This window comes from Bos grunniens, chromosome 1, assembly GCF_055505025.1.
Source record: "Bos grunniens cultivar Pamir isolate PY7600 chromosome 1, Bosgru_T2T1.0, whole genome shotgun sequence".
NCBI classification, from domain to species: Eukaryota; Metazoa; Chordata; class Mammalia; order Artiodactyla; family Bovidae; genus Bos; species Bos grunniens.
Genome location: NC_141165.1, coordinates 48,578,232 through 48,604,189, shown reverse-complemented (window position 1 = coordinate 48,604,189; position 25,958 = coordinate 48,578,232). Strand labels below are relative to the sequence as shown.

At 37.8% G+C, this 25,958-nt stretch overlaps 2 protein-coding genes across 9 annotated transcripts in view; both read right to left on the bottom strand.

Moving 5' to 3' along the window:
* GFM1 (G elongation factor mitochondrial 1) overlaps window positions 1-5,328 on the bottom strand; it is a 49,722-nt gene extending 44,394 nt beyond the window's left edge. Inside the window, exons 1-4 of one of the 2 annotated variants that reach the window (XM_086392098.1) lie at window positions 5,103-5,328; window positions 2,625-2,777; window positions 1,028-1,160; window positions 389-593 (exon numbers count right to left, since the gene is read on the bottom strand). In XM_086392098.1, coding sequence (XP_086248224.1) covers window positions 389-593; window positions 1,028-1,160; window positions 2,625-2,777; window positions 5,103-5,210 — 599 coding nt within the window. In that variant the 5' untranslated portion in view covers window positions 5,211-5,328. The remainder of the gene's footprint in view (window positions 1-388; window positions 594-1,027; window positions 1,161-2,624; window positions 2,778-5,102) is intronic. The other variant, XM_086392105.1, reaches the window with a different exon arrangement.
* A 5,172-nt stretch (window positions 5,329-10,500) lies between these two features.
* The window catches only part of MLF1 (myeloid leukemia factor 1), a 30,470-nt gene continuing 15,012 nt past the window's right edge, over window positions 10,501-25,958 (bottom strand). For 2 of the 7 annotated variants that reach the window (XM_086392135.1, XM_086392151.1), the window contains 5 exons: window positions 17,239-17,322; window positions 16,027-16,155; window positions 13,858-14,017; window positions 12,214-12,352; window positions 10,501-10,622 (listed from right to left, as the gene is read on the bottom strand). In XM_086392135.1, the coding sequence (XP_086248261.1) occupies window positions 10,517-10,622; window positions 12,214-12,352; window positions 13,858-14,017; window positions 16,027-16,155; window positions 17,239-17,322 (618 nt within the window). In that variant the 3' untranslated portion in view covers window positions 10,501-10,516. Of the gene's footprint in view, window positions 10,623-11,342; window positions 11,407-12,213; window positions 12,353-13,857; window positions 14,018-16,026; window positions 16,156-17,238; window positions 17,323-21,757; window positions 21,800-25,958 lie in introns of those variants that run through there. The other 5 variants (XR_015160826.1, XR_015160837.1, XM_086392124.1 and 2 more) reach the window with 5 other exon arrangements.

The window sequence follows — 25,958 nt, the reverse complement described above, 5'->3', positions numbered from 1 at the left end:
CAAATAAAGGTTAAAACTGAAGGCAATCCTTTATGCTTGTTTAAATAAACATGAAGTACTTTTACAACCTATCCTAGATTATAACTTCTCTAATTATAACACTACAAATTACCAGATGAGTTCTGAATTCACCTTCAACTTCTCTAAAAATTTAAGTCATATTTCTCCTATTATACAGAGAAAGTAGTTGGTAAAATCATATCACAAACTAAACTATGGACATCAGGGTTCCATTTACTAAGATAAGTAATTCACATACGTGAATTTTAAAAAGGAAAAAAAATTCAGGATAAAGCTTAATGACACTGAATTAACGGTGTTTCTAGATGTACACCTAGCTAGGTCTGGTAGCTAGACCGTAACTCCGCTCTGTTCTAAGGTGCGGTACCTCATTTGCTGCAGGGCCCTGGCTGGGTTGGAGCCCATCCGGTCCAGTTTGTTAATGAAAGTGAGAAACGGAACATTGTAGCGCCTCATCTGGCGGTTAACAGTCATGGTCTGGCACTGCACCCCTCCGACGGCACAGAGAACCAGGACCGCGCCATCCAGCACTCTCAGGGCTCTCTCAACTTCGATGGTGAAGTCCACGTGCCCTGAGCAGACAGACAAGTGTGTGAGGGTCTTAAAAAGCAGTCTGAATTTTTACCACGTGCACAAGTAAAAGTCTACCTCTGATCATTATGGAAGTCTTCTAATTAGAATGTGGACTCTTTAAACCACCAATATCATTCACCAACCACAAGGTCCAGGGGCCCAACAAAATCCAACTCCAAAGCTACTAGGGCACGGGCACCGCTGGAATCAGCAGCAACGTGTAAAAGGGAGGAATCTTGCTAGTCACTATTTATTTGCACTAGTTTTCAAAGAAACCACTTAAAGATCAAGTATTTTAGGTCCCATTCAGATTTCTCTAATAGGGAATTCACAGTCACACTTTAGGAGTTTTATTTGTTATTAAAAAATGAGCTAGGTCATAGGAGAGGAAAGAACTGTGTTGCTGCCCAAAAGGCTCAAGAACTCAACTCACCAGGAGTATCTATGATGTTGATATTGACATCTTTCCACATGGTATATGTGGCCGCTGACTGAATAGTGATTCCTCTTTGTCTCTCTAGTTCCATGGAATCCATGACAGCACCAACTCCATCTTTACCTTTCACCTAAACACAAGCAAAGCAATTCAGATTTCTCTGTCCCTGCCTTCCAAGAAGGGAAGACATCTTTACAGAAGGAACCAGAACACAGAGAAACTTAACTGTCAAACCACATCTCAGGAAATTTCAATTGAAAACTGATTACAGTATTTGGCCTCTATTAACAGTAACCCTTTTTTTCACTGCTGTTGTCAGCAGCTGCTACCACTGAGCGTCACCTGGTCTCAAAAGCCACCCTGGCTCCCTCTGCCGCGTTTCTTCTACCTGCCTTGTGTCAGTCTGTGAGCAGGTGTGCAGGGACCAGGTATATCCCTTCTATGCTACTTGTGGACTTTGAGGGCTGGGTGGGAAGGATTCAGCTTCTAAAGTCTGTGATTTAACAAGATGGTCTTCATCTGAAGTAACACTTTTAAGTGGAAAGTTGAGTTACTGGATATGTTATGCCTTCAGGAGAGTGCCAAGATTTTCTAAAATAATTTTTTCCTGATAACTGTAATTTTTAACTAGTAGGCTAATACATCATCAGTTTAAACCCTTTCCCCACTTAACATTATAAACATCTCTCCAAAACATATGTAAACATTATTTTTACGGCTGCTTAGGGGTATATCGTATTGACTTAACATTCTGTTTTTTTTTTAATTGGAGGAAAATTGCTCTACAATGTTGCACTGGTTTGTCATAGATCAACATGAATCAGTCATAATTGTACATACACCCACTCCCTCTTAAGCCTTCCTCCCCTTTCTCATTGCACCCCTTGAAGTCACAGATCACCAGGCTGGGGTCCCTGGTTACACGGTAACTTTTCACCAGCTATGTATTTTGCACCTGGCAGGGCATATACGTCTATGCTACTTTCTCCATTCATCCCATTCTCTTCGTCCCCCACTGTGTCCACAAATCCATTCTCTATGTCTGCGTTTCCATTCCTTCCCTGCAAATAGGTTCATCAAAACCATTTTTCTAGATTCCATATATATACGTTAATATACAATATTTGCTTTTCTCTTTCTGACTTACTTCACTCTATGTAACAGATTCCATCTCACTAAAACATTCTTTTTTATGCCTGGGTAATATTCGTGTGTGTGTGTGTGTGTGTGTGTGTCTCTCTCTCTCTCTCTCCTCATCTGCTGATGGACATATCAAGGTTGTTTCCAAGTCCTAGCTGTTGTAAATAGCACTGTGATGAACTCTAGGGTACACGTGTCTTTTTCAATTATGGTTTTCCCAGATTTACTTAACATTCTTAAAAAAACAATCTACTCAGGATACCCAGAGTGATGGTTTCTAGAGAAACTCCTCAGAACAACATTTCAAGCCAACCTGAGCTATCCGCTTTGTGACTGATTAAATTTCCAGGGTTACGATCCTTTTAATCTTTCAGGATTGTGAAGTTTATTAAATCCTTACAAAACAATCAAAACCAAGGTCAAACTAATCTGAAGTCAACCATGAACCCCATACCTCATGCATTTTTGCGATTCTGCCAGTGTAGTAAAGCACTCGTTCTGTTAATGTAGTTTTCCCAGAATCAATGTGAGCTGAGATCCCGATATTTCGTATTTTTTCATTAGGAATCACCCCTGATGAACACCATCGGCAGATCTTCCAATTAGCCTGAAAACATAAAAGCTCAATTCAGTGCACTTTTTATGAGATAACAGTGGACAATTAGAAAGGGCTGAATGGACATCTCTCCTCTAAGAAATCTCAATGAACACAAAACAGCATAGGAGATAGCCTGAAAGGGCAAAACAGTGAATGTCTCAACTGTCAACTCCTATAACCAAAGAAGAGATTGCAAGGGAGAACAGGAAAAGCATACTATAATCTCAATGAACACAAAATAGCATAGGAGACAGCCTGAAAGGGCAAAACAGTGAATGTCTCAACTGTCAACTCCTATAACCAAAGAAGAGATTGCAAGGGAGAACAGGAAAAGCATACTCGTAAAAAAAAAAAAACAAAACTCAGAAAAAATACATTCAAATTAATTAAATATAAATGGACAGATATTTTTACTAAAAGGCACAGGTCTTAAAACATACACTGGGGCTGATAAAATCAGAAAGACAGTTCCCAACAGCTGCTTTAATAGGAAATAGTTTTCACCCTAAAATTTACTTTGATTTCCCCCTGTTCCTTCTTACTGTAGATTCATAGCTAGCAAGGATTTTTGAGGATTTTTAAGCTGTATGTGGAGGTGCCAATATGTTCAAGGTAGTGTACAAAAGGTTGCCAATTCCTTCTACCCTGAAACAATAACTTTTAAACAGCAACAACAACTTTATTTTACTCCAGTGGTGACGGGGAATTCTGCATTTTATGCAATCAAGACAATATAAATCTCTCCCTACAGGACTGCACATCCAAAATGCACTGCAGCCACTTCTAGATAAGGGGAAGTAGAAGATGTAAAATGGAATCTGGGTGATCAGCACTTAGTTGATTAAACTCCTGGGATATCAGCAAGCAAAGCAAAGTTCTGCATGACAGGAAAGGATCAACTCCTAATGCAGGTCAGGAAGCAACAATCAGAACTGGACATGGAACAACAGACTGGTTCCAAATAGGAAAAGGAGTATGTCAAGGCTGTATATTGTCACCTTGCTTATTTAACTTCTATGCAGAGTACATCATGAGAAACGCTGGGCTGGAGGAAGTACAAGCTGGAATCAAGATTGCCAGGAGAAACATCAATAACCTCAGATATGCAGATGACACCATCCTTTTGGCAGAAAGTGAAGAGGAACTAAAAAGCCTCTTGATGAAAGTGAAAGAGGAGAGAGAAAAAGTTGGCTTAAAGCTCAACATTCAGAAAACTAAGATCATGGCATCCAGTCCCATCAATTCATGGCAAATAGATGGGGAAACAGTGGAAACAGTGGCTGACTTTATTTTGGGGGGCTCCAAAATCACTGCAGATGGCGACTGCAGCCATGAAATTAAAAGACGCTTACTCCTTAGAAGGAAAGTTATGACCAACCTAGATAGCATATTAAAAAGCAGAGACATTACTTTGTCAACAAAATTCAAGGCTATAGTTTTTCCAGTAGTGAGGTATGGATGTGAGAGTTGGACTGTGAAGAAAGCTGAGCGCCGAAGAATTGATGCTTTTGAACTGTGGTGTTGGAGAAGACTCTTGAGAGTCCCTTGAACTGCAAGGAGATCCAACCAGTCTATCCTTAAGGAGATCAGTCCTGGGTGTTCATTGGAAGGACTGATGCTGAAGTTGAAACTCCAATACTTTGGCCACCTGATGTGAAGAGCTGACTCATTTGCAAAGACTCTGATGCTGGGAAAGATTGAGGGCAGAAGAAGGGGATGACAGAGGATGAGGGCTGGATAGCATCACCGACTCAATGGACATGAGTTTGGCTGGCTCCGAGAGTTGGTGATGGACAGGGAGGTGTGGCGTGCCGCAGTTCATGGGGTCGCGAAGAGTCAGACACGACTGAGCGACTGAACTGAATGCTAGTCCACTCTGCGACCTCTCCCCGCGTCCCGCAAAAGGCAGACAGAACCAAAGAAAGGTACGGGGAAGGTAAGGCTACAAATCAAATAAACCAGGTCAGCTAAAATAGACAGCACTCAGCCCAATGACACTCTGTACTGAAAAGAGCACTGGATAATGAGCCAGAAGCCCTGGGTTCGAGCCCTGAACACACTAATTTTTCAGTTGTCTTGATCTTCACTCCAGTTACCTCTTGTCTTTAAGGTATACCAAAAACACAAGGCTTAACCGGAGGCCGCCCAACCTCCCAGGGCACAGAGGCGCTGCTCATTAATAACCAGCAGCTGTGCAGATACCCAAGGGGCTTTTCACACTGAGGTCCATTCGGAGTTGTCAGTAAGGAGATGCCAGGGAGGGAAGGGTGTCGCTTCCCCCCTGGCCTCGGACGCACCGCAAGGTCCCGGGGACAGACCGTAGTGCGGTCTCACCCCGTCGGACTCCACTACCTGCTTCCCCTGCCAGCCCAGGGCTGCGGGGACCCGCGGGAGCGGCCCGCGGCCCACAGCCGCGGCGGCGGTAGCTCCCAGCAACCTCATGGCGAACGCAGCACAGGAGAGAAGGTCCCTCGACTCCGGCTCTGTCCAGCAACCAGCACTACTACTGGAAGCGGTCAAAGTCACGCCGGCAATCAGTGCCGAAGAGCACTTCCGGGGCGAAGGATACGAGGGAGGAGAGAAAAAAAGAGAGAGGGAGAAGCTTCCGGATCTCACAGTAGAGCGGCGTCCTCCGCTGCCCGGATGCCCTCTACCGACTGGGAAGAGAAAGTGCAGTCGCTTTGCGTAGCTAATCAGGCTTTTTATGCATGCTGCCAGAAAGATGCAGCAGCCTTTATTTTGCTTTGCCTATACAGCAAAGTGGAAATATGTTTATAATCGTATTTAAAATTAAAATTTAAAAATAGTTATTTATGCTACTACAAAATATGAAAAAATAATCTACAGGATATGATCTGTAAAAAACTTGGGAAAATAATAAAATATCTACAAGTGATTTTTCTCAAGACGTTCCATCGTTGTTCGATGTTAAACATTATGTGTCTAGTCCATATAGAAGATAGCATCCTTGAAATTCCACTTCGATTTCTTGGAGGCATAGGAGCTAATGATCTTCCCCTCAAAACCTTCTTCTGCAGTCTTCGTTTCAACGGAAACTCCATTCCTCGAGTTGCCGGGACCAAAAATGTCACTTTAAACCCCTTTGACTTTCCTGCTCTAGTCAGTCGGCATGTACTATGGGCATTACGTTAAAAAATGGATGCAGAATCTGCACCTTCTCCCCACCTCTCCAAGCACTGCTATCTCTACGGACTTACTGTCGTAGCCTACCTGACCTTACTGCTTCTGCCCTGCAGCTGCTCGGTCTATTCCTTCACAGTCACTAAAAGGGATCCTTTTAAGCGTGAGGGTGTCATGTTTCTGCTGAAAACACCCATCCAGTGAATCAGTCACTGTCATCTCTAGCGTAGGCTTGAAATTTTTTATAACGGATTTTTTAATCTGAAAGCTTTTCATTACCTTAAAAATTTTAATAACTAAATTAAAAAAAATAATAACCTTCAGAATAAGCACCTACAAAGCCTTGCTTGAGCAGCCACGCCAGCGTAGCCCTACTTCACTTGCTTTTTCCTCTCCACCTCCTTGCCGACCCTCACAGAACCAGAGCCAGTGCTCTCCTCCTGATCCAGGCATGGCTCTTTCCCTTTCTTCTCTGTTCAGATGTCTTCTATCAATTAGCTGTTCCCTGACCAACTCTTCTAAAACAGCAAGCTCTTTCCTATGTTTGTGCACTGCTTCGTTTTCCTTCAGAGCTCTTCTTAGATCCAGACACACTTTACACAACTGTCTATTGTCTGACTCCCCCGATGAGGACTGCTCCAAAAAGACAGTGATTTGATTTTGTTAATTGCTATACTCCTTGCTGTGCTCAATAAATACTTGTTAAATGAGTAAGTGCAAATAAATAGAAATCAGAGTAAATTACAAGAGACAGGAAAAACCATAGATTTGATGATGAATTTTGGACTTACTTTTTGTATATCAACGATGTGTTAATTTGTAGTAAAGGACTGACTTTGATGAATAAATCCATTAATGTTGAATACACTTTTAAGCAAACTTTATTTGTAGGCTTTCAAAAATTGAGTCTTTATAAACCTTTGTATTTGTTTAAAATACACAAATTAAATAATAGTTATGTAAATGGTAATACAATTAAGGTTTTAATTTAAAGATATAATTTAAGTAAAAAAGTGTGTTACTTTTGGAATTGCTTTTTGAAATTACCATTTTAACAAACTAAATTTCCTAGAGTAAAAATTCATACTCTTCCTGTGTGTGTATATTTATATTCATATTTTTCTGTAATTATTATACCAAGTATATTCTTAATTTTTTTTAATTAATCACCACTTTTAACCAAAGTAATAAACTTTTGTTTGCTCCACAGAAAGAACTGGAAGACAAAAACCAAAAACCGTCTAGCTAGTTTTCACACTTTATAAATTACTTAAATTTTAAAATGGCCAAAAATACACATACATTTAAAGTAGTTGCACATAGAATAAAGATACATTCAGTGAAGTTCCTGATTCACTGCAGTGAGGGTCTAGTCAAACCTCAGTAGACTCTCCAAAATATCCTAGCCTGACTAGCTGAATACTACTGTCTTAGTCCATTCAGTCTGCTATAACAAAAGCACCATAGACTGGGTGACTATATGAAATTTATTTCACACAGTTCTGCAGGGTGGGAGGCCTGAGATCAAGGCTCCAGGAGATTCAGTGACAGTGTGTGGAACTTGCTGGTTCCTGGCGGCCAACTGCTCACTGTGTGCGCACAAGGCAGAAAGAACAGGTGAGCTGTCCAGGGTCTCGTCTGTGTTTTTGTTGTTTAGTCGCTCAGTCATGTCTGACCCTTCACAACCCCATGGACTGCAGCCCGCCAGGCTCCTCTGTCCATTGGATTTTCCCAGGTAAGAATACTGGAGTGGGAAATACTCCAGGAAAATACATTTCCTCCCCCAGGGGATCTTCCCAACCCAAGGATCAGACCCACATCTCATGCATTGGTAGGCAGATTCTTTACTGCCAAAACCACCAGGGAAACCCAGGGTCTCTTTTTTGTTGTTGTTGAGTTGCTAAGTCATGTCCCACTCATTGCAATCCCATGGACTGTAGCATGCCAGTCCGTCCTCCACTATCTCCCAGAGTTTGATCAAATTCAAGTCCACTGAGTTGGTCTCTTTTACAAAGGCTTTAATTGTATTCAGGAGGGCTCCACCCTCATAACCTTACAAAGGCCCCACATCCAAATACCATCACGTTTCCATGAGCAAGTCACTATTTGCTACTAATGTGCTCCTGCCACTGCCTGGTGACAGTAATAGATAATGAAATCATAAGGGTAAGTAATGGAAATCTATCCCCGGGACTGAGTTACCAGGAAAATCGCTAAAGTAGCAAAGAACCTAAGTACTCAACTTGACCTTACCGTCAAGGCCACATTCACCAAACAGCTAATATCCTTACATTCCCCAAAGACACAGACTTCCAGGAAGATCAGTGGTTGTCAATAAAGAAAAAATAATATAAAAACTACAAGTATAGTTTTTATACTAGTTGATTTCAGAATGGGCTTCCCTTGTGGTTCAACTGGTAAAGAATCTGCCTGCAATGCTGGAGACCTGGGCTCAATCCCTGGGTTGGGAAGACCCCCTGGAGAAGGGAAAGGCTACCCACTCCAGCATTCTGGCCTGGAGAATTCCATGGACTGTATAGTCCATGATGTTGCAAAGAGTTAAACACGACTGAGTGACTTTCACTGACTTCAGAATTAGGATAAAAATAAATTCTGGAAAAAGTCAATTTCAGTAGTGTGTGAACGTAAAGAATTGACATTTAATCTCTGGATGTCACATATTTTATAAATGGCCCCCTAGGAAGCACTGTTGGAGAAGGCAATGGCACCCTACTCCAGTACTCTCGCCAGGAAAATCCCATGGACGGAGGAGCCTGGTGGGCTGCAGTCCATGGGGTCTCGAAGAGTCAGACACGACTGAGCGACTTCACTTTTACTTTCCACTTTCATCCATTGGAGAAGGAACTGACAACCCACTCCAGTATTCTTGCCTGGAGAATCCCAGGGACGGGGGAGCCTGGTGGGCTGCCATCTATGGGGTCGCACAGAGTCGGACACGACTGAAGCAACTTAGCAGTAGCAGGAAGCACTGTGGCAGAAGATGAATTACATATTTAAATCAATTTTAACATGACTGCCCCAGTGAACAAATTGGGGTGAAAAAGGCATCTATGAATTCTGTTATATGATGCATGGAAGTTATACTCTTGTAACTACAATATTTATTCAAGTGTGTTTCATATTTGAATACAATGATTTGAGTTAACAATCAGTGTAATAATTTAGGAGAATAACTACAGTGTCTACTGGATTTTGATCTATCCAGTGAATTTACACAAATGTATTATTTAAAACCAATGCCTTATGATAAGTTCCCAATGTGTAATAGTATGTTATTAGTATAATCATTATTCATAAGAGGAAAATTTTAACATCTTTAACTGATACATGCTCAATTATTTTCCATTCTAAAAATGAGATGACACATTCGCATTTTATTTTAGTGACTAAAGGCATGAAACACAACTACTAATATTAACAGGATATGATACAGAAAATTAGAAGAGTATAAGCACAATTACACAATTCTAATTCCAAAGTTTAAAAAGGAAGATATTAGGATTATAGAGTGTTAGTTGACTTTGTTCTTTTTTTCTCCCTTTGAAACAACAAAAACTTAAAGAGTTAAGATTTTATATTTTCATCAGCTTTATGCTTAAATTTATATAAACAGATCAATGCTATAATTCTAGAACAAAAAATTCAAGAGCTGAATTTTTAAATAGTATAATTAAAAAGGGAACAGTTGAATTATTAAGTACCTTGCTCAAACACACACATCACCTGTCTAAGAAATTTTGAGACAATCAATCATTAAGGTTTGCAGAATACCAAATGCATTTTTCTAAATGTCACAAAGAGGCTGAGCAGAGTTTCTCCAAGGACAATCCAACTTTAGAATCTTAACCACGGAGATAAATTAAGCTGTCTGTGAGAAAGGAGAACAGAAATATGCTACCTTAAGATGTTAAAGAGAAACGTCAATGGAAAGTCTGATGAGTGTTAAAAATGTAATACAGAACAAAAAAAGAATACACTGTATAAAGAAATGATAAGAAGAAAATTCAGGTATATTAGCAATTTAAAATCTCTTCAAAAATGAACTATTTGCTTATTCTTTATGTCCTTTATCAAAATAACAACTAACTTTTTATAAAGAGTACTAGTATAGTTTTTGCTTTATTTTTAAAAATTCTTTAAGCTGGCTGGCTACATAAACACATTATAAAATTTGAGCTAAATAATTTTAACCTTTATTAACATCACTCTATTACAGTGTTGCTAAAAAACTGGGACTATTTTTGAGCAGTTTACTTATTTTAACTAATTTTATATGATAGAACAGTTGTACGTTCAATCTTGAATATACAGGGGAAAACATAACCAATATAAAAATAATTATGAAAGCAAATTCAGCATATGTTATGTTTTAAAGAGTGTTAGAGAACAGCTTGCACTGTTGAAGATTCAAGTTTTATTCCTAAAGTAGGGACAATATAAAGCGAGCACTTTCAAGAACATTCAGAAGAAAGTTGCTAAGAACAGTACTGATTTAATAACAAAAGATTGGTCTTATGTGTATTACCCAGCACCATTACTTTCTCTGTTAAAATAATCAAAACTAAAGAAATCAAATGCAATGCTATTTATTTTTTGTTGATTTTCACAGGTGATCCTTTGATGTTGAGTTTGTCCACAAAAACATTTGATCTTCTTCCATGTTCAATGGCTGGACTTTGATGATGTTTCTCCCTAAGAAATATACATATGAACATTAACATCATTTTTAAATGGTCATTAAAACATCAACACAAACTTGATAAAGGCCACTGTAATTTAAGGTGAGTTTTATCTTAAGAGTTCTGTAATAGCTTTGAAAAACATATGGCAGACAATTTCACTTAACATTTAAGAGAGCAACAGCTGCTTCCCTGAGACAGATTTAACTGTTTACCTTTGAACCATGCTGTCCAACATCATAGCCACTAGCCACATTATTTACATTTAAATTAATTAAAATAACATAGAATTTCAAAATTCAGTTCCTTGGTTGCATCACTGACATTTCAAGTGTGATTCAACAGCCACGTGGGGCTAGTGGCTACCATACTAGACAGTACAGATGTATAACGTTTTCATCACTGCAAAAAATCGTTTCAGAAAGTTCAGCTGGACAGTGCTGGTTTACAGAAAATGCCACTGATCGGGTTATAGATTTATAAACCATCTATAAGGAGCATGCTTTTCTCTAGCTGGGACCTGAATCTCACAGGCAAACTTAGGTTTGATTATAGCACTGTTAGGTTTTTATCAATGAACTTTTCAAAGGGAGACAATTATGGTTTACAATTAATAGGGGAGCAAGTTTTCTATGGAAAACATTAGGGCTCTAAATTCCTAGACAAGTATTTTAAAATAAAAGATGTTAGCACACAAAATTCTGCACAAGGCTTCTGGTTTACTTGGTACCCACTTGTTGCTTGCTGGTTCTGGGCAGCATTCCACCTTCTGCAGCGATCCTCCACTCTCTTATAGCCTAGAACAGATTTCTGTTTTGAGGCCTGGTGAGGCCTCTCTCTCTCTCTCTCTCTTAAGTCTAATGGCAACAGGAATTAGGTAGTGTTTTCAATTTTCCCCCAGAGAACCAAATTAAATGGTAAACTCTAGAATATACACTAAACGTGTCCAAGTCTCATCTTTAAAGTTGGTTAAGGATATTTGTTTTTCACATCTATTCCAAAAGATAATTCCAAATGAGGCTAAAGTTTTTGAAAAATTCTTCCAGAATATCTAATACAGATATTGTAACATACTATTTAATACGTAAGTATCTAAAAATATGTTTGCCATTAAATGCTCAATTTTGATCTGTTAGGGAAGTTTTGTTCAGCCTTTCAGCTACAGTCCCTCTCCCCTTACCATATCCCTAAACGCCAGTATCTTTACCTAGTACAACACCGGTTTCTTTACCTAGTACAACACCGGTTTCTTTACCGAGTACAAAATGTACAACTCCTCTCTCCAGATGAGAATCTGTTGCATAAGAATAACTGCATTATAGTATATCACTTTTCCTTAGGAGGATTTTAGTCCTACTGTCTAAAGCATAATTTGCTAGTGAGTTACTAGTCATACAATCCTAAAATATTATTGGGTTTCAGGTACAAATTTAAATTTCTGTTGGAATACTCGGATGTAATTTAAAATTATTACATCTTTCACAAAACATTGATACAAGCCACCTGGTCATAAATCAAAACTTCCTGATAAGAGAGGTAAAATTACATAACTTTCCTTCTAATTTGTTTTTAAAAAACACAATTTAATTAGAAATAACTTTTACCTTCTTTTAAGTTCTCGGGATCCTGAATTCTCATGAGCAACACTTCGCATCCTAGAGTTATCTAGATTGCGCCATTGTCCCCTTGGCTGGTACTTCAGAATCTCATTTTGCCACTCATCATCAAAAGCATGAGCATCACCTACATTAAATATCAAAATGAAAGGGTAAGTAGTAAGGTGTCAACTGTCAGTAACTGCTTTGCTCCCTACATGTTCCCTGGTATTTCCAACGGCCTAACCTTAGAGATAGGAAACTGCTTCAAATATAAAGGTCTTTGACTCAGAGTGATGCTTCCTTTTCTATTTGTTCCTCTCCTATCCTGCTGGTAATTTGGTTATTGATGAGTTGTTTTTTCACAAACCTGCCTGGATATCATGTTGTTCTATCCCTGGACCCCATGACCCAGTGACACTGACTTACAGTCTTTCTTTTCTCCTGGGTCATCTCACAGTGATCCCACTTTTCCTCTACTTGGAGGACACTCCTCCTGGGACTAGCACTTCCTATTAATCTCACAATTTCACTACATAGTTTGGCCCCACAAGTTTCTGTTTCAGTTTCCTAAGATAGGTTACTCATCTGCCAATTTATGTTGCTATGAAGTAGGTAATCTAAATTCTATAATAATGATAAGTAAATGACAATACTTGTTCTTTCAGATTGCCTATACAACAATGTTACTTTGCCAAAATTTTCTTCAATATGTTAATTATTGTGAAGTATTCTGTATATATATAAATATTACCAAATTGCAAAGGTTAAAATTAAAGAAAGGTTAAGATGTTGTGGCTTTCATCTCATTGCATAAGAATAATTTTCTCCAATTCCAACCTGAAGAGAATTTCTTTCTCTAAAATGAAACAATAATTAAAACTCTTTACTATTATAAAACAGTTTTACTTAAAATACTTTCTAAAAACAGGAAATGAATATAACTTAAAAACTATAATGAGAAGAGTTAGGACACTAGAAAGAATTGAATGCATTAAAGAATGAGTAGGAAATATAGGAAGTGGAAGAGATGAGCTTGATCCATATATATTATCACTTTTAGGTAACCATTTAGAATGTTTTTGAAAAAGTAACATCATAGATGGCTGTTCACAATTATAGTTGGGAATTAAAATAAGCACAATATAAACTATATAGATGGTAAAATACTAATTTTGAAAAAGAAAAGTATGTGTGTTTATATGTTTATATACACATAAAACTATTAGGAATATATATACTAAAACATTAATACTAGTATTTTGGGTTGGAATTATGGATGATTTTATTTTCTTTCTTTGTACTTTTTTATGCTTTTCAAATATACTTCTTTGATAACCACAAATATATAAAGACTCGTTTTTACTAATGACAGCTTTACTAAAAAACGAAAGATTCCATTTTCCAAGTATAAAACAAAAAATAAATGATACTCAACATTAAAAAATCACTATGAAAAAACAGATCTACTATGAAACAATGAAACCACAATTTTATTACTATGTTGATGATGTCTTGCCTACATATACAATTCATAAACTGCCTGAAAGATCACATGAAATGTTTCTATTAAAAAAATTCTCACCAAGTGCTACTGGTACAGCTGCTATTTTAACTTCAAGAGGAAGAATGCCATTTTTTCTGATAACTTACATTCATTCATATTGATGAACTCTTGATTGACCTCTTCATCTCCAGTCTTGTTGTTCTTTGACTTTTTAATGACATGAGCTCGGTCATGGAGGTGATGACCAACAGCCATTTTTTCTAGTCCACTGTCGGAATCTCTTAATGCTTTCCTGGTTTCCTTTATCTGTGAAAATGAAGAATATAAAAATTAGTTATTATTTATATAAATATAGCATATAAACTCCTCAACCTACTTACCTATACAGGTAAGAAAATAAATATATTGCTCTAAAAATAATGGGTACTTAGTTCCACTACCAACTTGTAGTAAAATTATGGTAATAATTCTCTGATATTTCCTGACCTGCTTAAAATTAAAATGTCTAGGACAAGCAGAACCAGTATAATTATTTAAAAAAAGAATACATGTAAGGGCAACTAATTATTCAGCAGTCATGAAATGACTTAAAATATTGTTTTCATTTAAGTCACCCATTAGACAGGCAACCCCTAATTTTCTTTAGGATAAGTACTAACAAATAGAATAAATGGAAAAGTGGCAACTCATACCAAAATCTGTAGGAGTCAACTGTTTCAATCCCTACATGATACAAAGTTGGTAATTTCTAGGTGAGGATGAGGACACACACTTCCTCCAGTCCAACAATAGTATTCCTAGCCCTTTTTTCACAAGGAGACAGCTATGAAGATGAATAAGTGAAAAATTATAAACACCTACATAATCTATTATTAGAAAAGGAGATTTTAAACCTGTGGTATATTCATATTTTGAACATTATATAGAAGTTAAAATAAAGAAACCAGAGCTACACATATCAACTTGAACAAATCTCAGAAGCAATTACTGAGCAAAGTCTAGTTGCAGAGCAAAGTCACGTGTGCTTGGAAACCATTTATACAAAGTTTAGAAACCTGTAAAATGATTCACTATATTGTATATGGAGCATACATAACTAATGAAATCATAAAAGCATGCATAAAAGTGGTAAGTTCCAGGTACAGGCATACCTCAGAGATAGTGCAAGATCCATTCTGGACCTCTGCAATGAAGGAAATAGTGCAATAAAATGTGTCACACGAATTTCTGGTTTTCCTGTGCATATAAAAGTAATGTTTATTCTATTCTGTTGTTATTAAGCTTGCAGTAGCATTATGTCTAAAAAGGCAATGTACACACCATAATATAAAAACACTTTATTGCTAAAAATTGCTAACTACGACCTGACAGCACAGGATTGCCACAAACCTTCAGTTTACAAAAAATGCAACTTATCTGTGAAGTGCAATAAAGCGAAGACCAGTAAAATGAGGTATGCCTGTATGAGAAAATGGTTCTCTTTGGGGAGGGAGAAAGGGAAAAGGGACCAAGGAGGGAGGAGCATATTGGAAATTTTAACTGCATTTTTGCTTAAAAAGAGAACAAAAGACAACTTAGAGAAAAGCATTATGACTTCACTAAACTGGATTACAGAAATATGGGGTATTTATATTATTCTCTATGTTCTGTCTGTACTCTTGAAATATTTTGAGTTAAAAAATTCATTTACTTCAAATATAAACTAACTGTAGACATTTATTTCATGAAACAAAGACTTTAGTGTCTACTTCCCTTGTCAACATGTAAAGGTAATAAACATCAGTAGACATTAAAGATAAAAAAGCACCCGGGCGCACAAATGGAGGTAGGTGGGGAGACAAGTGAGCCAAAGTGAAAGGTGCCCTGTCGTGTCCGACTCTTGGCGACCCCATGGACTATATAGTCCATAGAATTCTCCAGGCCAGAATACTGGAGTGGGTAGCCTTTATATTATGGTGAGTACATTGCTTTTTTAGACATAATGCTATTGCAAACTTAATAATAACAGAATAGAATAAACATTACTTTCATATGCACTGAAAAACCAGAAATTCGTGTGACACATTTTATTGCACTGTTCCCTTGATTGCAGAGGTCCAGAATGGATCCTGCACTATCTCCCCCACTAGCAGTGGGGGAGACAAAGAATGCCTTAAGATAAAAACTACCGTCAACTTCACTGCTTTTCACTCTGCTTTGTGTTTCCTTCCCTCTTCTCTTTTCCGCACCAGTACCAGGTCAAGTTTTAATAGCTAAAATTTGATATGGGTGATCTATCATTCCATAACTTTATAAAGTTCCAAGAAAGTACTTACTCCTCCTGGAGCCCTACGGGTTTGTGTTGAGGCCTGGAAAACCTTTGGCGGTTCATCTCCTACTTTGGAATAAGTCATCACAGAGGAGGAACTAAATGAATGTCCATTTGGATCCATTGAAAGGTGACCCTGGAGATAAATATAAATTGTATATCCAGTGAGTTTAGTCAAATATGAAGACTAATGTCAGAAGATTCAAATAAGCAACAACACTAGCTGTAAGTTCTAGTAAAGATACTGTATATGGTTAGTATGATGTATCCAAATGGTACCCCCATGAAGGCCCTAACCTCCTTCCATTTTAGGTACCAATTCACACTCCTCTTGTGAGGAATAATGAATAACAAGTGATTCACTTCGAATTCCTCAAATCTTTGAGGTCAAAGACTTCAAGGCTTAAGTTTATAGATGTTATGCTTTGAAGCACATGATACTTTTATAGTCAGTGGTTAACTTTTGTGAGCAATTTTGCCAATGTTGAGCCAATTAACCATATGCCAAGAAGTTTATACCTTCTGTGGATACCAATGCTACACTTCTAATGTCCAAGATTTGGACATTATGAGATGTGCTTAGATTTCAAACTGGATGACCAAAATAATATGGTTGGTCTTCATACTGAATCAAGTTATTATTTTGATTATGATTAATGTTATGAGTAGAAAAGTAAGAATATTAGTACTAGTTTATAAGTATTCAGACTATATGACTCTAATCCAGTTTCTAAATATCATTCTTAAAATTTCTATTTTGAGTTATTTTTAAACACTAAAACTTAATAACTTAGATGCTATAATTTTTTTAAGTAGACAAGTTATACATAATAAAAAATCTAAACTCATATAAAATGTTCATTACAACAGTGACCTTCAGCAGAATAAATATTTTTGAGGTTGAATTTTTTATTTTGAAAATTTAAGTAATGCTATTTATCAAACTTGTAGGTTATGAGATCATTTTGATAGGTTGTGACCAGGATTTTTAAAATATGAAATAAAATAGAAGATATCAATAGACACTGTAAACAGCATGATCCTTTTCTCATGAAACTTTCATTTCAGGTGTATAATATATACAGTACACAAGTAGTGTCATGATTTAAGATATATTTATTAGTTTCTGGGGACTATGGTTAGAAAATGGTTGAAAGCCACTATAATATAGGGTTCCAATAGTGGAAAACAACATTCTCATCCATCTTTTAGTACTTACAAAGTTTCTTTGTAATTCCTGCATACTGTTTCGCATATTTAACATCATTCGGTCCATTGCCTGAAAGGGGCTGACATCTGTATGCTACAGGACATTAGGAAGTATGTTATTAACTATAAATACAACATGAAAGAAGCAAATCCACCTTCCCCAAACAGCTGAATTTCTTTTTTTATCTTGACTTTTGCTGTGGGATCTCATGCAGTGATCAACCAGGCAAAAATAATTTAAGGACTATACAATGAAAGCGATTTGTTAAAGAACACTTTGAAGCATACACACAATCCTAGACAGCCAGCATATAAATGGTTAGGAAGCTGTAACACTATAAACACATGCATACATACATGTGTACATATCCACATGAATATACATGCAAGAACAGGTAAATATACACATACATATCATTCAACTTGCTGAAAACATAATTTGGTTGCTATTTAAATACTGAGTGGTATATTCTGGGCTGGTACAGCTTTAGCATAGACTAGTCTTCAAATTTTTCCTTCTTATCTCTGTATATCCCACCAGGCAAATAAATAAAACCTGAGTGTAAGATAACAGTGTCATCTCCAGCAGGACCACATGGCTCAGAGAAGCTGACTCTAGAGTAGCCAGCCCTCTTTCCATCAGTGTTAGTGTTAGTTGCTCAGTCGTGTTCAACTCTGGAACCCTGTGGACTATAGTCCACCAGGCTCCTCCATCCATGGGATTTCCCAGGCAAAAGTACTGGGGTGGGTTGCCATTTCCTTCTCCAGGGGATCCTCCCAACCCAGGGATCAAACCCAGGTCTTCCGCATTGCAGGCAGACTCTTTATTGAGCCACCAGGGAAGCCTTTCCATCAGAGTTGGTGCCAAGTGACGGAGGTTGAATCATTCCACTAACAGGTCTTGGAATTGTGGCCTATCACTGATTGCTCAGTAGGGCATCCCCTTGAAGCATGAGGTGTGCTCCTCTCCAAGAACAGTTAAGAATTCCTCTGGAACAGTGGTTTCTTAGCCAAGAGTGATTTTTACCCCAGAGGGACATTTTTAAATCATTACACTCATTTTTGTTTGTCACAACTGAGGAGGGTGTATGACTGGCACGCAGTGACAGGGGCAAGGGATTCTGTTAAATATCCTACGAAGCACAAGAATGTAGGACAGCTCCCCACAACAAGTCATCTGGCCCAACATGAAAGTAGCAGCATCGAGGCAGAGAAACACTGCTCAGAAAAATCTCCTATTGATTTTAGGTTTTATCACTGGAACGATCACCAGGAATCAAAAAGCAAAGCACATATTCTAGTGTGTCAGCCAAAGCATTGCCTACTGTTAGGAGTTTCTGGTTCCAGGGACTCCCTCGCTCAAGCAGGAGGAGTCTTTTGACTCCTACATGTAAGGCATTGTTAAGCAGTGCTGCTATTTCAGCCCTTCTGGAGATTCTTTTGCTTTGTACCCTCTTCTGGGACTCAGTAAAGAATTATCAAAGGTCTGTTTACGTTTCTGCCTTCTATTGGGTTTTTATTGCTAATGGCAACCCACTTTAGTAGTCTTTCCTGGAGAATTCTATCGAACAAGGCTACAGTCCATGGGATTGCAAAGAGTTGGACACAACTGAGTGACTAACACGTTCACATACAATAGGAAATAGAAAAATCAAATTCCTCTTTAGAATCTGCACTAACCATTGTGGGCTTCCCCTGTGGCTCAGTAACAAAGAAATCTGCCTGCAATGCCGGAGATCCAGGTTCGATCCCTGGGTCAGAAAGATCCCCTGGAGAATGGAATGCAACCTACTCCAGTATTCTCCTGGAGAATCCCATGGACAGAAGAGCCTGGTGGGCTCTGTAGTCCATGGTACCGCAAAGAACTGGACACAACTGAGCGACTGTCACATCACTTCCCTTCTAACCATAGTACAGAACAACAAAGACACATTTAGGAAATATGATACATCTTTCCCTGATAACTCAGCTGACAAAGAATCCACCTGCAATGCAGGAGACCCCAGTTTGATTCCTGGGTTGGGAAGATCCTCTGGAGAAGGGATAGGCTACCCACTTCCGTATTCTTGGGCTTTGCTGGTGGCTCAGCTGGAAAAAAATCTACCTGCAATGCAGGAGACCCCGGTTTGATCCCTGGGTTGGGAAGATCCCCTGGAGAAGGGAATGGCTACCCACTCCAGTATTCTGGCCTGGAGAATTCCATGGACTGTATAGTCCACGGGGTCACAAAGAGTCGGACACAACTGAGCAACTTTCACACTTAGGATGCAAAGGACAGCAACAGAATTAATCCGCATTTCAGAGATTCAACACAATTCCAGAAACATTGTGAATTGTTTGTTTCAGCGTTACACTGAAAATCAATGCTGTTTAAGAGATAATTCAAGAGAGGCTAAAGAGCTAGCCTAAGGAAAGTGAGGTAAAAAAGATCACATGTTTTGGGTATATTTTGTCTCTTCTCAATTCACTGTCAGCCATTAAAAGATGTTTCTGTACTTGTTATGCGGGTGGCCCAACGCCTTGACAAAAAGGGGAGGTACAAATTAGAGCTGAGATTCCAGTGGGCTTTGGAGGCCTTCAGGAACTTTGTACAGCTGCTCTTCTCTCTGCCTAGAATGTTCTCTCCTGACTCAGTATCGTTAGTTTCTTCTCATCATTCAAGTATCACCTCCTTCGAAAGGTTACCTGTCTAATCTTTGCTCCACCTGAACCTGTCCCTGTATCATTTGCCCATTTCGTCTCCTTCAGAGCACTTAGAAGCACTTTGACTATCTGAATTATTTTGTTCTTTATTGTCTGTCCTCCCACTCTGTGAAAATAACCTCTGTGAAGGCAGGGCTATCGTCTCTGTCTTACTCATCACCCTATTCCCAGTACTTTAGCAACAACTCCTGGTGCATAGGGGGGCTCAATAAATATTTGCTGAATGAATGAACTAATTATCTGTAGCTCAGTTCAAGCTCATATATCCAACTGCTTACTGGATAAATCAACCTGAACAGCCCACAGATGCCTCAACTGCAAAACACCCAGACCTGAAATGATCTTTCTGAGCACTCCTGCCCTCATACTGGCACTGCCTCAATGCTCTGTTCCTTAGCTCAGTGGCATTTTCATCTAATTCCTCAGGCCAGAAAAATAAGCATAAAACTTTTCTTCCCCTTCTCTACTGATCCAACAACCCAATGAATCGCCAAGTGCTATCCATTGACTTATTTAACTCTCTCAAAAGAGATTATTTCTCTTTATCACCACAGCTATTACTTGAGTAGAAAAGCTATCTATCACTCATACTTCTCAGAACACTTTGTCAGCCTCCTAGCCTCTCTGCCTCCACTCTGGCCCCTTCTAATACCTGTCTTCCCTGCAGGGACAATGCTTTTTCAAAAAATAAGAATCTGATTCTCATACTATTTTGACTAAAATTCATAAATTGCTTCTCCTGCTCTTTTGTTAAAGTCCACAGTCCTTATCAGGGCCAAAAGAAGTCCCCCCTGGTACCTCATCATCCTTACCTATACCTATTCTCCAACTCACACGCTAGGGCCAAATAACCCCAAATATCTTTGGGCTCCCTAACCTCCCAGTCTTTACACATGCTATTTCCTCTGTGTTGATCTCTCTTCTCCCTTCCCAGCTTTTCCTGGCTAATTCCTATTAATCCTTAAGGCTCAAGAGTCTTCTCCAACTGACCTCCACTCCACCAACCCAAAGGTCTGGGCTAAAGGGTTTTTTCTATCTGTGTGCCCAAAGCATGCTGAATTTCCTGATTACTTGACTGATAACTCTGTGCTACAGCTGTTTTTTTTTCCTTCATTGCTTGTCCCACTAAAAACTCTGACTAGGAAGAACAAAGTTTATAAAGCAAATTTTAAGGTAAGAAATGGCTAAAGTCTAGCACAAGAGAATTCAAAAAACTTTTTCATGAGTGTATAGATGGATGCATAGAAAGTGCTCCAAGGTGAGATGCTATTCTCTGCTACTCCCCAGATTGCCTTTAAGTGTGTTAGAAATTAGCAGCACAGCAAAAGAGGACCAAAGGCTCAGAGAAAAACGGGTGGGAGAAAAAAGCTGGCTGCAGAGTGCTTGGACATGGGAAAGGAAAGCATGACTGAACTGACAACAGAGTGATAGAGAAAGCAGTCAGTCTGAGCTTTTCCAGATGTGCTTGTCTATCCTCAATTTGGTGCTTTTTTACTTTTTGAAAAGTCAGCATAAGCAAGTGGAAGTCTCCAACTTTTAAACACAACTACGGGGATCCCTTTTGTAAATAAAGTAAATCATCATCAACCAAAATGTACTTTTTCTTTTGGAAAACTGATTTTTTTTATGTTGACGTGAGGTACTCCACAAAACACAGGCCTAAACATTCTAAGACAAATTTAACACACGAAACAAGTTTTCAGTAACAAATGCTAAAAGCTGTTATGAAAGTGAGATGGCATGCCGATTCAGTATGCTTGAGTTAATGAGAAATAAAATATTGTCAGAAAATATTGCTAAAATGGCTTGTGTCTTATGATACGAACCATACCACCAAAACTGCCAAAAGGCACAAGAGAACTCATTGCCTAGAAAAAAATCCAATTAATTTTGGTATATTTATTATACAACAATCTCTGAAAAAGAAAGTAATACACTACATAATCACATAGTTCAGAGCTAACCAAATTACAAAACCGTTTAATCAAAAAGAGCTCAATATATATATTTAAAGTTATCTGCTTATTATTCATTATAGAGTCTGACATGAGACAAGACGACAAACAAGGAGACCACATATCTCTTTTAAATAAGACTACTCTAGTATTTATTAAAGAGAAAGTAATTGCTATGGACTAAGACAAACATTTTTCAAAGAAAATGCAAATTCATACCAAAATTAACACATAAGGTATAATGATTAAGATTATATCATCTTTCTTTTGTTCAAGGATTCCATATTTTTAAAAAATCATTTAATCTTGCCTGAAACCAATTAAAAATCAAAAGTATCTATATTAATAACATTTCAAAAGCTTAGAAGAGATATTGGTCAAAAAATTTAATGGATACCTCCTAAGAACTAATATGGAATAAGAAATACAGAATTCAGAAAGGATCATGCATATAGGTTTAAAGATATTTAGTCTTTGATAGGAAAAAGAATGTTAAGCGTAATAGATGGAATAATAAAAATAAATTTTTAGATACATATATAAATTAAAAACTTTCATTACTTGGAAGTTGTTGAAAATAAATTTTGAGTTTCTTGGTAAAAGGTATATACAAAATTATACCATCATTCAGTGATAATTTTTTCCCTGTGTAAGTTATGTCAAAAAACTATAGAAAACTGTGTTTAAATTTTATAATAAATTAAAACAGTAATCTCCAAAGTGTATTTGTACACCAGTAAAATTCCTCATTGTTTCTTTTAACTGAAAGGAAAAACAGATTTTACATTGACTCTGGCACCATCTCACAATCTGTCAGATGGTCATGTGTTATATCTTGAATTATAAACTGCCTAATGAAATAAACTTACAGATACTGGCTTAAAAACATCCCAATAAAGAAATCATGAACTGAAGAAAAAGCTAATAGTACAAAGAAATGGCGTAACTGATGCCTTTCCTACTTTTGTAGGAATCTCTATTTTCCCTCATAATAGGGCTGAGAAAGATGACAAATGCCAATGGGCAAAAAATAAAGAAAAGGGTTATCAAGTATATATTTGAAATATAAATTTTCATCCACTATGCTTAAAAGCATCAGCATATTACTCACTACTTAATTAAAATATTCATTTTAAAATTTATAACTTCACAAAAAGAGAAAAAAAAATCTTTGTGTAAATTATTATTAAAAAGTTCAAATAGAACAGCTAGCATGCTCAAAAAGCCTACTCTACTTAGCTGTGCTGCTTTCAAACTAGGCAGCTGATTTGTCCATCTTCTATAGTCAATTTCTAATTTTTATTCCTACTTTCATATGTAATTATAGGACACTGACTTAGAAAAGTCAAGTTGGGATAGAGGTCTTTTGTTGTTACTGTTGTTTGTTTGTTTTCTTTTAATTAATGTATTTAGGTTTTTTTGCTTTTACATAAATCTTTCATACTGAGACATAAACATGTCAAATGTATCACACAAAGGAGAGCCATATCTCACCAGTATAACTCATTCAGAGGAAAAGAAGAGTTTTGGTTAAAAAGAAGCTGAATGTTCCTTGGAAAACCTACTGAACCATATGAAATTCCTATATTTAAAAATTACTACTGCCCTTCAACTGCCCTAGGGCAATGCTCAGCACTCTTGGTTAGCAAAGAGTTTTCATAGCTTAAACAAGGAAAAAAAACTCACTGGTGTTAGTTTTCTAAGACAGTTGATACAATATAATGTAATTGAATATAATATTATATATACCACTTGATTTTAGATGGGAGAGGCAAGTAAATACTACCTAGCAGTATTTACTATATAAAACACCATGAAATTCAAAGTTTTATGAAATGGTTTGGTCTAAATCTGATATAGTAAAATCACCATTTACTTTCTATTTAATAGGTAGATGAGTACTGCAATTTCTCTTGGGAAACTGTTGAAAGAGATTATTATTAAATTAAAAAAAAATAAGATGATAGGTTCACCTGTAGGTGATTAGTGTCCTTTACTCAGTGTTGGTTTTTTTTAAAAATGCTAAAAGCTTTGCACTCTTTTTGAATATTATCCTACCCTTCATTAAGGTAGTCAAAACCTACATGTGGCTATTTAAAATTAATTTTAAATAATTAGAATTGAAAATTCAGTTCCTCAGTAGCACTAGGCACATTTCAAAGGTTTTTTTCTTATATATAAATTTATTTATTTTAATTGGAGGTTAATTACTTTACAATATTGTACTAGTTTTGCCATACATCAGCATGAATCTGCCTCAGGTATACACGTGTTCCCCCTCCTGAACCCCCCTCCCTCCTCCCTCCCCGTACCATCCCTCTGGGTCATCTCAGTGCACCAGCCCCAAGCATCCAGTAGTCATATGTGGCTAATCATACTGGACAGGGTGGATTCAGAACATTTAGATCGTCCAGAGCATTCTATTGGATAATGCTACACACAGATTTTAGCTGACACCTATGGTTCATCATCTTCAGTTCAGTTCATTCACTCAGTCATGTCTGACTCTGCAATCCCATGGACTGCAGCATGCCAGGCTTCCCTGTCCATCACCAACTTTTGGAGCTTGCTCAAACTCATGTCCATTGAGTTGGTGATGCCATCCAACCATCTCATCCTCTGTCATCCCCTTCTCCTCCCGCCTTCAGTCTTTCCCAGGATCAGGGTCTTTTCCAATGAGTCTCTCCTTCACATCAAGTAGCCAAAGTATTGGAGTTCCAGTTTCAGCATCAGTCCTTCCAATGAATATTCAGGGTTGATTTCCTTTAGGATTGACTGGTTTGATCTCCTTGCAGTCCAAGGGACCTCAAAAGTCTTCTCCAACACCACAGTTCAAAAGTATCAACTCTTTGATGCTCAGCTTTCCTGATAGTCTAATTCTCACATCCATATATGACTACTGGAAAAACCACAGATTTGACTAGACAGGCTTTTGCTGGCAAAGTAATGTCTCTGCTTTTTAATATGCTGTCTAGGTTGGTCATAGCTTTTCTTCCAAGGAGCAAGCGTCTTTTAATTTCATGACTGTAGTGATTCTGGAGCCCAGAAAAACAAAGTCTCTCACTGTTTCCATTGTTTTCCCCATCTATTTGCCATGAAGTGATAGGACCGGATGCCATGATCTTAGTTTTCTGAATGTTGAGTTTTAGCCAACTTTTTCACTCTCCTCTTTCACTTTCATCAAGAGGCTCTTTAGTTCTTCACTTTCTGCCATAAGGGTAGTGTCATCTGAGTATCGGAGGTTATTGATATTTCTTGATTCCAGCTTATGCTTCATCCAGCCCGGCATTTCGCATGATATACTCTGCATATAAGTTAAATAAGCAGGGTGACAATATACAACCTTGATTTACTCCTTTCCCTATATGGAACCAGTCTGTTGTTCCATGTCTGGTTTTAACTGTTGCTTCTTGACCTGCATACAGGTTTCGCAGGAGGCAGGTAAGGTGGTCTGGTATTCCCATCCCTTTATATTTTCCAGTTTGTTGCGATCCACACAGTCAAAGGTTTTGGTGTAGTCGATAAAGCAGAAATAGATGTTTTTTCTGGAACTCACTTGCTTTTTCAATGATCCAACGGGTGTTGGCAATTTGATCTCTGGTTCCTCTGCCTTTTCTAAATCCAGCTTGAACATCTGGAAGTTCTCGTACTGTTCACATACTGTTGAAGCCTGGCTTTGAGAATTTTGAGCATTATTTCCTAGCGGGTGAGATGAGTACAATTGCGCTGTAGTTTGAACATTCTTTGGCATTGCCTTTCTTTGGGATTGGAATGAAAACTGACCTTTTCTAGTCCTGTGGCCACTGCTGAATTTTCCAAATTTGCTGGAATACTGAGTGCAGCACTTTCACAGCATCATCTTTCAGGATTTGAAATAGCTCAATTGGAATTCCATCACCTCCACTAGCTTTGTTCGTAGGGATGCTTCCTAAGGCCCACTTGATTTCACATTCCAGGATGTCTGGCTCTAGGTGAATGATCACACCATTGTGATTATCTGGGTCATGAAGATCTTTTTTGTATAGTTCTTCTGTGTATTCTTGCCACCTCTTCTTAATATCTTCTGCTTCTG